Source organism: Elaeis guineensis, chromosome 1 (genome assembly GCF_000442705.2).
Source record: "Elaeis guineensis isolate ETL-2024a chromosome 1, EG11, whole genome shotgun sequence".
Taxonomy (NCBI): Eukaryota; Viridiplantae; Streptophyta; class Magnoliopsida; order Arecales; family Arecaceae; genus Elaeis; species Elaeis guineensis.
In genome coordinates, this window is record NC_025993.2 from 151,621,335 (window position 1) to 151,632,427 (window position 11,093).

General features: G+C 41.4%; 1 protein-coding gene across 1 annotated transcript; it reads left to right on the forward strand.

The window, feature by feature from the left end:
- The first annotated feature begins 6,934 nt into the window (after positions 1–6,934).
- LOC105033440 (APETALA2-like protein 5) lies at positions 6,935–10,878 on the forward strand. Its single transcript, XM_019846663.3, has 10 exons — positions 6,935–7,970; positions 8,108–8,133; positions 8,267–8,297; positions 8,409–8,496; positions 8,613–8,758; positions 8,942–8,986; positions 9,086–9,177; positions 9,268–9,422; positions 9,528–9,722; positions 9,808–10,878. The coding sequence occupies exons 1-10, from the start codon at positions 7,402–7,404 to the stop codon at positions 10,048–10,050; spliced, it is 1,590 nt and encodes a 529-aa protein (XP_019702222.1). The 5' UTR covers positions 6,935–7,401; the 3' UTR covers positions 10,051–10,878.
- Positions 10,879–11,093: the final 215 nt, after the last annotated feature.

The window sequence follows — 11,093 nt, forward strand, 5'->3', positions numbered from 1 at the left end:
CTTTGCCATGAAATTAATCATGGTCCGAGAATAAGGCCAGCCAGAATAACTGTGCCTTTAGGAATAACTCAAGTGGCAGAATTAATCGGACATATCACATTATATTCAGATGGGGCCTATATGTCGCATATGCCACCTGTTGGGCCACAGAATTGAGGAGGCATGGAGTTAATCATCATTTACGACTTACGAGAGGTGTTCTCTCGTTTGCTGTCCACGTCCCCACCCCCACGTAGGAAGACGATCCAATCACGTTAAGATATATAATTTATGTACAGAAAAAATAGAGCATGATATCCTCCCAAAGATATGCTAAGAATTATTTAAGGTGGAGTAGGTTGGAGATTGAGAAGGGGACCAGTGAGGCACCAATATAAGGTTACGTTTGGTGTGAGTATTTAATAACGCCGTACCTATATTTAGCACACACATGCCTCACGTTGCCTTTATTTTAATAGCCAGGGAACGATGGAGTGGAAGTGAGAGGCGAACGACCGTATTTGCTTTTCGATTACCGGAGGTAAGGGCCCCAACCACCAAAAGAGGACAAATGAGGGCAGTGGTGACGGGGCCGAACCAGGCACGGAGCCACATAGCGAGGCATACTTGTCACTTTGCTCAGGGTAAAGAGCAGAAGAACTGCCAATTTAGTTCATCATAATATTGGTATCACATGCCTAGAAAAAATGTTTCATGATGTTGTCTCATATCTACATTTCATGGAAGAGATGCAAGCGAGTTTGGTAGATCTGGATCGGATTTAAGTCTTGGTATATCCTCGGTTCTTTGACCTAATAATGTTGGATTCTGCTCCTGATATGTCGATCTAGATTAGGCATAATATGCAAATGAATCGAGATTAAGATATAAACTACCAAGGTAGAACATTTTAAGTTGAAGTTGTCTCACTTCCAACGATGATGTGCAATTGTGCATCAAGATTTCAGGTTAGTTTCGTATGGTTTTAGGTGTACTCCTCAGGTGTACAGCACATCAAATCAAGACTATGTGCTCTAGGATTCAAGCTCAAATAGTTAATTGAGCTTTGTCCTGTTAATATGGTCACCATGTCTATCCAATCTAAAAAGGATCTGACAATTTTGGGAGGCTGTAAATATATGTGAATTGATTTTGTAAATATCATAAAATCAAAAATTTGCTGCATTTGTTATGTGAAGCAATCTGATTGGGGATCTTGGACAGTAATTGATACTAAAAAAGAAAAAAATTATAAAAATATCTTTCAACTTTAGTATAATTTTACTTACACTCTATACAATTTAAAAAATATCAAACTGATTCTTTTAATTATCAATATATTCCAATCATTTATTTCACTAATGAAATGATGTAATGTGACCATCATATGATACTATCTTTTATAAAATTATAAAAATATTCTTATCTTCATCTTCTGCCTCCTTTCTCTTCTCCGATTGATCTCTTCTTCCTCCATTGCTAGCATCCCTCTTTCTCTCTTATCTTTCTTCCTTTTCTCATTCATTCTCACTCATTTCTCTTCTTCTATGGCAGCTCCCTCTACCTCCATCCAATCCTCCACCTTCTTCCCTTTCTCCTCATCCTTCTCCTTTATGCCGTCCATAAATCATCCCCCTCCATTGCAGCCTCTTTCACTTTCGTCTCTTCTCACCGGCAATCCATTCTTTCCTCTCCTCTTCCTCTCCATCCTCTTTTTCTTCTTATCATCTTCCTCCTCCAATCCGTTTTTTGCCGATGGCCCTTCTCCTCTCCTCTCATTCCTTCTCATCTACTTCTTCTCTTCATCCTCTTCCTCCTTCAAGTCTACCTATGAGCCCTACCACTGTACAATGGCCCCCTCCATATTCGCTCCTTCTGATCAGCAATCCATCATTCTCTCTCTCCTTCCTCATTTATTTCTTCTCCTTCATGATAGTTGCTGCCACCTCCACTCATTCCTCCACCTCCTCCTCTTTCTCTTCACCCATTTCTCTTTATCCTCCTTCTCCAAGTTGTCCACAAACCATCCTCCCTCCATGACAGCCTTTTCTACCTCCACCCCTTCATGCCAGCAACCCATTCTCCCCCTTCCCTTCCTCTCCATGCTCTTCTCCTTCTTGCCCTCCTCCTCCTCCAACATATTTATTGCCAGTGGCTCTTCTTCCCTCCTCCCCTTTCTTTTCATCTACTTATCATTTTTATCATCTTCCTTCTCCAAGTCCACCCATGAGCAAGGGGCACCATTGAGAGAGAAAGCTAACACCGTTTATTGAAAAATAAACAACTGAACTACATTTGAACATATTAGTCAGTTTGATACTTTTTAAAATATAAAGAGTGTAAATAAAATTGGACTAAAGTTGAGGAGGTATTCTATAATTTTCTCAAAAAAACTCATCTTAGCCTACAGCTAATAAGTTACTAATTTATTTTGTTCAGCTAGATTTTGGGATGCAAATGAGCTTCTCGTAAGCTACTCGAGCTCAGACTATGCTATTCGAGCTCCACTATAGTCTGAGCTCGACTTGATTCGACTATTATTAAGTTCAAGTAGTTAGAATAGTTTTTCAAATTGAGTTCGAGTAGCAGAATACTCGGTTCAAAGACTTGCGAGTTTTTTCAAAATTATATTATTTTAATATTATTATTTTTTATAATATCATATATGTTTATATTATATAAGTAGGTTTGGGTCTAAATTTGAGCTCGAGTATGATTTTATTGATATTTGAGTCTAATCGAGTCTATCTCAAATTTTACTCTTTTTTCATAAAGTCAAGTTTGAATTTAGAATATCAAAGCATGATTGATCTCTAGTGGAGTTTGGAGTCTGAGTATTTTCAATCAAGTCAAGCTTGAGCCCCTTGACTCAGTTTGGCTCGATTGTGTCCTTGTTAGATTGCTCATCTAGTTGAACCAATTTGTGCTCAACCTTATGCCTTTTAGGTTTGATATCCCACCTAACTGTGGCAAAATTAATGGAGAATTAAAAAATAACTGCGCATGGTGGGACTAGAAAACATAGCCTCATGATAAACACGTTTATTGATAATTTAGGGAGGTAGACGAACGTCTATATTGGAATTAAATAAATGTATGAGAGAAGGGAAGGCATGGTGTCTCCACCACCACCGCACATAAAAGATGTGGGGTAGGGACCGAACCGACCGGCCAATACAATCATGGTGCCCCTACCATCTACCGGATCTTTTTGGATCTCAAATAGTTCTCGTCTTCTCCCCAGAAAGCCAGCTTCCTTCTCGCCCCTAGCATCATGCCGCCCCTAGCATCATGCCAATGAACAAACGAGTTGCACATGAGAAGGATCCCATGCTCCAATGCTAACCATCGTTACAAACTATAATTTCTAGGATTCCTTGTATAGATTTTTTTAACAATCCTATGTCCTTCCTCTCATTTGGGAAAGGACCATGATGTTTACATTGTACAATGTTCAAAAGAATCACCATACCAACTTGTTAGCACCGTATTTGGTACAAATAATACAAAAAATTTCGCATGACTTGGCCTCTGCCTGCTCAAATGACAACTTTGGCCCGCTCCCAAGATGTCGTCACTCGTGACATCACCCCCAATAATGGTTTAGTATTCACATTTTTGTCGCACAAGTAATATGTGTATTATTTATTTATTTATATAAATGATATGCATGCACATGCAATGCACGCCACATGTAAATTATAAGATACACACTATCCCGTTGATACCCGTTCGGCAAGGTAAATCATCATGTCACCTCAATCAAATATGTAATAAGCAAACAAAAGCAATTGGATTAGCGACACATATACATGTAATTATCGAATGCGCATCAACGGATCAACCGTTGATTTGGACTTTAAAGGACAAGCCAACTAGCCGTGCATCTGAACGTTTTCAAAAAAGGAACGGTGCGTTCAACCCATAATGCTTTCGTCAAAAATTCTCACGGCTATGGCAATGAGATCCTTTTCCTTTCTTTCCATATTTAGATGAAGTTCATCATGTGACGCCACGATAAATAATTAGGATTGATAGGGACGCATCCTAAGGATAGAAGGACCACGAAAGCAATGGTTGATATCACAGCAAGAATAACCGCAATGACCATTGTAATTGCAAGACCTCGATTTGGTGATGATGTGGTTGAGATCGGACGCCATCCAGAGATTGGAACATCAAGAAGGAACTTACAAGATAAGTTCATACTCATTGGAGTTTCTCTGATAGGAAACATTTCAATGCTTAAATTAGTCAGAGTTTGAGAATAATAGAGAGGAAAGAATATGAAAGAGTAAAAATATAATAACATTCTATGAAGTTAAGCTTATCTGAGCATCCCCTTGTTATCTCTTTATGTAGAGATGGTATGCTAGATTGTCACATCAAAATCCGATAAGCTATTCGGCTCCTAGTTTTTTAGGTTGCTAGTTAGGCCATAATCTGATAGGCCATTGGGATGAGGAATTCGTCCACTAATACAAGGGTCATAGTTGTTAATCGTGGGTGTTAAACGCAGATTATGCCCATGTTTTGTTGGAAGATTTCAAGGATCTTCCACGTAGAGGAATAGTCCGATGTACCGAGATCAATATTTAGACAATATTCTGTCTTGAGTTAGCATCCGTGTAGGTTGCTGGATTATGTTCATCATTGTCGATAGGATCCCGATCTCGATCTCGAAGTTGGTAGATGTCCAATTAGGAGATCGGATAGAAGCCAACGACATATGGTTGCTTCTCTATGGTTCTTCGGATCCTACTTCGATATCTAAGGCTGTCCTATCGGTAAGTGCTTATCTGAGATCCAAGAAGAAGAGGTTAGATCGAATAGTGGATAGCCTCTCTCTCTCTCTCTCTCTCTCTCTCTCTCTCTATATATATATATATATATATATATATATATTATAGAAGCTATCCGCTATCCGATCCAACCTCTTCTTCTTGGATCTCAGATAAGCTATCCGCTCTAACCTTTTCTTCTTGAATCTCAGATAAGCATATATATATATATATATATATATATATATATATATATATATATATATATATATATATATATATATATTATAGAAGCTATCCGCTATCCGATCCAACCTCTTCTTCTTGGATCTCAGATAAGCTATCCGCTCTAACCTTTTCTTCTTGAATCTCAGATAAGCATATATATATATATATATATATATATATATATATAGAGAGAGAGAGAGGCTATCTTCTATCCGATTCAAAAAAAAAAATATATATATATATATATGATATTTATTTTTGAAAGAAGTGAGAGCCCTCCATTTCTTAGATGGGCAAAGAGATGTACAAGGTACACCATAGAAAGGTAGATACGCCCTAGGTGGGTGTTCAGTTATGCGCAAAGAATGGCATGTAAAGTTGTGACAAAGGAAGGTGGTGTTGGTAAAAGGGTGGGAAGTTGCAAGGTAAATTATTGAGTAGTCTGTTCTACGAGGGGTGGTGGACAGGGATCTGAGAGTACCCTCGTCCCGCTTCCATTATTGGAAAGGTCTGGGCCGCCGTGGGACGAGGGGTGTGGGGACCAGCGGTGAGCCAGTGGTGGCTGACACCCATCCATCTCTCTTCCTTTCCCACGCTTTCTTTCTCGGTTGGCATTGAATACGAGGTGCAGCACCTCGGCTGTGTCGACGGTGACTGGCCCATTTGACGTTGGCGGAAAAGGGAAACGTGGCCCTCTCCCGTACTCTTGGATTGGACTTTTCTGGAAACCCTTTCCTTTTTCTACTGTTATTCCTCCTTTCCATTTTCTGATCGGGTTGGTGGTGGGGATGCCTTCTACGGCTTCCCTTTAATACCCCTCTTCCCTCCTCTTAATTATTGTTACCTGCCCCTCTCTCTCTCCTCCCTTGCCGACCAACACCTAATTACCTAAACCAAAACCACCTCTTGTTTTTAATTAAGAGTTGCTTATGTAGCTGGTGCTCAAAGTGACATGCTCTCATTGAATTGGAAAGCTTATCCGAAAGTTAGGTACCAACTAGGAGATTATTAAACATCCCATGATCAACATAGGACTTAGAAGTTGTTTAAAACTACAAAAAGAAGAAGAAGAACAAGAAGAAAAAAGGTAAGCACTTTGATTCCTAGGCTAGTCATAGGTAGTTTGGTCGGTTATAGGTTATATACGGTCGAGTAACTTTTTCAGATATTTTTAGTCCATGCAATTGTTCATCACATGTATGTATATTTATGTAGTGTGAGGAGTTAGGTTTTTCGGCTCTAAAATTACATCCATTTGAGCGGTGGACCACTGAATTCCAAGACTTAACAATTTCTCTGGCATGATGAGAACTCTTGGGTATTGTTGATTACTTGTTGAGGGGAGACTTTGCCATATAGAAACATTCTTTGCTCTTCAAATTTTATTAATACAGGCTGACACTGTTTCCTCTTGTTTTCTAGCATGGAAAAGCTATTCTAAAATTGACTTGTACAAAAAAAATCAAAGAACAGTTTTTAGTGGTGAGGGACCAGATGCCTGGATCACAGGTCCCCTGATGTTTTGATGGTGCTAATTTGATTTGCCAAAGTTACTTGTGAGGGTTGATGCTGGTGCAGCATTGCTCTCCCAAGCCGCCTATGTGAGGAAAAAGTCATCATGCTAATGAAACCTAAATGACTGACTTGTAGTACATGCACTAGTCCAAATCCAAGGTTTAAAATGTTAAATCTAAAGTCTTTTGGGGAATATCGCTATTATATGCTAATTAGGAAGAAGGTAAGGGAAGTAATACTAATGAGTCATTTGTCTGTAGTGGATAAGTTCTTGTTTTTCAATTAATCATGTTTTTAGTGAAGGAGACATTAATCATGCTTTTCGATTTGATTAACGTGGGAGAGGGAAGCAAGGAAGGGATGGTTCCTTACTTTTTCCATTTCCACCAGAGAAATGAATGGAACGACAGCCACCTAGGTGACTCAGTGGTTCCCAGAAAAAAAAAAAAAAAAAAGAAAGAAAAGAAAAAGGAAGAAGTGGCCGTGAGGAAAGCAAGGGACGTTTGGGGGCCAAGAGAGAAACAGGGGAGATATATAGCCACCTAAAGGAGATCACCAAGGTTGCCTCCCACTCTTGCTTTCGTTTCAATTTATACACATATATCCTAGTGAAAGCTCCCAACTTGTAGATTTTTCCTAGCCCATATCCATCGTTGGGTGACACTCAGTTTGGCAAAGCTGCTGCCTTTGGGCATCAGTCCACCTCTCCTGCTGCCATTTTGGTTCAGTCCCCTGTCGTAGGTCTTCGATTTGGGAAGAAGGTAGGCAGAGAAGAAAGGTATTTAGGGGTGTGGGGGGGAGGGGGGGAGAGAGAGAGAGAGGTTCTTTTTTAGAGTAGGTGAAGGAGATAAAGGTGGGATTTTTACGAAGTTGAAGCACCAAAGCTCCGGGCTTTTGGATGGCAGGAGATAGCGGGAAGAAAGCGGGACTAGGAGGTGAGGAAGCTAGGATGTGGGATCTCAACAACGCCGCCTTGGTGGAGGAGGAGGAGGGTTGCTGCTCTCCCGCCGCCGTGGACGGCGGAGAGGAGAAGGAGGCGGCGCCGGGAACCGCCTCCACATCTGCGGAGGCAGACAACGAGAAGGACGACTCCAGCTCTTCCGCCATCGTCGTCGAGGCCTCCGACGAGAGGGAGGCCGACGTTGGTGGCGCCGGGAAGCTCTTCGGGTTCTCCATCTCCGGCCACCGGGACAGGAGTACCTCCGCCGTCGTGACCCACCAGTTCTTCCCCCTCGGCAGCCCGGAGGGGACGGGCGGCGGGGCCGGCGAGGTCCTGGAGGCGGCGCCGCCTCGGGCCCACTGGGTCGGGGTCCGGTTCTTCCAGTCGTCGGAGCCGGGGGTGGTGGGGAAGGCCGTGGAGGCGCCGCAGCCCGTGAAGAAAAGCCGGCGGGGGCCCCGGTCGAGGAGCTCCCAATACCGTGGGGTCACTTTCTACCGGAGGACCGGGCGGTGGGAATCCCATATATGGTTAGCTTTCTCCTCCTTTACTCTGTCGCAAAAGCTAAAAAGATGGGATTTTTGGAATCGGATTCCACCATTTGGGCCTTTTATTCTTTCTCCTCTTTGAGCATCATATCAACCTATTCTCTCCCATTTACGTGCAGGGACTGTGGAAAGCAAGTTTATTTGGGTACGTGTGATGTGAAGAATTTATATGAATTAATGGAAATTTTTGTCTTCATTCTTGATGACTGTGGTGGTGTTTATATATGTCTTTCAACTTTTTGTAATTGCTGATGTTCTCTATGGAATTGACTGTATAGGTGGATTCGACACCGCACACGCTGCTGCTAGGTGAGTTGATCTACCTTCACTTCATATGATTTCATTAATGCAATAATCTTTTGCAATTAGTTCTTCAGATTTGAATCCAAGTCGGTCGGAATTATAGATATTTTGATGCAGGGCTTATGATCGAGCGGCGATCAAATTTCGCGGGGTGGATGCAGATATAAACTTTAGTCTGGATGATTATGAGGAGGATCTGAAACAGGTAAGGGAACATGAGAGATGGCTAAATGAGAGATCGTCCAACCTGTATTCTGGTATATATATATATATATGCTTGAATTAGAATCTAAGAAAAGGGTTATGAATGGTGGGTGGCAGATGAGCAATCTCACCAAGGAGGAATTTGTCCAAGTACTTCGGCGCCAGAGTACTGGATTTCCAAGAGGAAGCTCTAGGTTTAGGGGAGTCACCTTGCACAAGTGTGGGAGATGGGAGGCTAGAATGGGCCAGTTCTTGGGGAAAAAGTATGCCACAGCTATTTCTCAATGGCTACTTGCCAACTTCATTGTTTCCTCTCGAAGAACTTTCTTGTCATGTTCATCTACATCTCTTCTTTGTACAAATTCTAGGCTGATGAAAGTTGTTTGTTGGTGAATGCATGATGGTTCCTCTGGTTTAACGTGTACTGCCTATCTTTGTTCTGACAGATATGTGTATCTAGGCCTTTTCGACACTGAAGAGGAAGCTGCAAGGTAGATTCGATTCTTGCTATTTGATAATTCACCTTCTTGCAAAAGGAAGACTTTGAAGTGTCAAGTGTTTCTGAAAAACTTCCAATTTGGAGTTTGCAGGGCTTATGATAAGGCTGCAATCAAGTGTAATGGGAAGGATGCAGTGACCAACTTCGATCCTAGCATCTACGAGAATGAGCTTGATCCTCCCAGTAGGTTTCTTGTTGGCTGTTCGCTTCTTTTCCTGCACAATTGGTTATCTGGTTGTTCATGCCTCGATCCTATTTAAACATTGTTCGCAGCTAGCAACACTGAGCACAATCTTGACCTTTGCTTGGGGAGCTCAGGCACCAAAAGGAATAATCTGGAACCAATGGATGACGAAAGCTCCAATGCAATGGATCAGCGACTACCAATAGCCTTCGACCCAGAATGGAATCGGAGCACTAGGCTGAAGGTATCAATCTCCACCATTTCGTTGCATCCTTTTGGTAAAAACTTGATGAAATAACCTTGAAAGTCTTCTAAACTTTCCACTATAATTCACTCTATTTCCCTTTAGTTTGATGACAAGCTTAAGCTTCCCGAAGAGAAAGAAAGCAGAATCCACCATCCCCACAGCAATGCATGCTTCCAGTCTCCTGTTCCTTTCAACGGCAATGAGATGTTCAAGTATCCACTGCTGCAGAGGAACGGTGATGCATTCCCCATGTTCCAAATCATCCCACAGCAGTTCAATTCCTCTGGTTTTCATCAAGTGGGTAGCCAATTGAATAGAGTTGTCGTATTATTGCTTGGTGCTTTTTAATCTAATGTTGATGCTCTCATGGCTTGTGATACAGCATCCAGGCTGCATTGATGGAGCAAGAACTGTAGGAGGAGGTAGCCTTTCATTAGCTATTGGCTGCGAGCAACAACAGAAGCATTCGTTTTGGGGAAATGGTGGAAACAATTGGCCGTCGGCTTCCACCCTGCCTTCCCAGATGTTTGCCATGACCACTAGTGCAGCATCATCAGGATTCCCACCGCAAATAGCAAAACTGCCCCCAAGTTGGCAGCAGAAGAATGGGTTCAGTCTCTCATGAGATCCAACCGCAACAGTCGAGATACAGTGATGGTATCTAATTTCTCTGTTGCTAGTGGACCCATAAGTTTGGTATTGTTTTGTTTCAGCTTTCATACAACAGCAACAAAACTTCCCGAAATTAAATCTTTGTAGAGATTGGGTGATGGCTTCCTCGAGGATGGCTCTATTTTTTGCTGGCCTAGGATTCATATTTTTGCTCCTGATTATTTTGTTTGATCTTATGTTTTGCCTTTTCTCCCTCGGAATTTATCTGCTGTTAGGCAAGGCCAAACGAATTGGACAATGGAAAAGGAAGGGGGAGAAATTTTGGTGTTATTACCACTTTAGTTATTATCAATTTAAGGCTAGAGCTGAAGTAATACCAAACTACTCTTATGGACTCTAGAGTAACAAAGAAGGTTGTCGTTACCATTAAACTAGTGGAAAAACTTCTAACTGTAATGTCTATTCCTTGGTGAATGTAAAGAGCAGAGTCTATCTTACAGGGAGAGAACAATCAGAGAGAAATGCGACTGCATGATAAGTTCTTTGAATCAGAGGAGGGCAATTATGATGAGAGGGACATCACAGCGCGTAGCCAGGCCAAGGTGGAAGATGGGAGCTTCCACCCTTCTTCTTTTTATGTTTTATTTTTTATTTTGCACTCCTTGTGATTTGGGTTGCCTGTCAGTGTCATCTAACTCGTGTGGTTGGGATAGGTTTTAAACAGCAGCCAATATTGTGGTTCCAAACATCTCCCTTGTAGGTGGCAGTATTACCTATGTGGTTATGACTGTTTTGAAAGCGTTGCATAAAGGATTAATTAATGCACTCATTATTTGAAGCATTCAATGTCATTTTTTTTTTTATTTCTTAAAAAAATATATTTAATTGTTAAATATGGTTTTACTTCGCTGTTACAAGCTATGAATAGATGTGTAAGTAAGGGCTTAGACATTATTTTGGTTTGAGTGCAGCATGTTTTGCAGTTAAAATGTAGAGTGATCCTGGGGGGACGCATTCTAGCAAGAAAGATAATCTAATGCAATTGATCATAGAGAC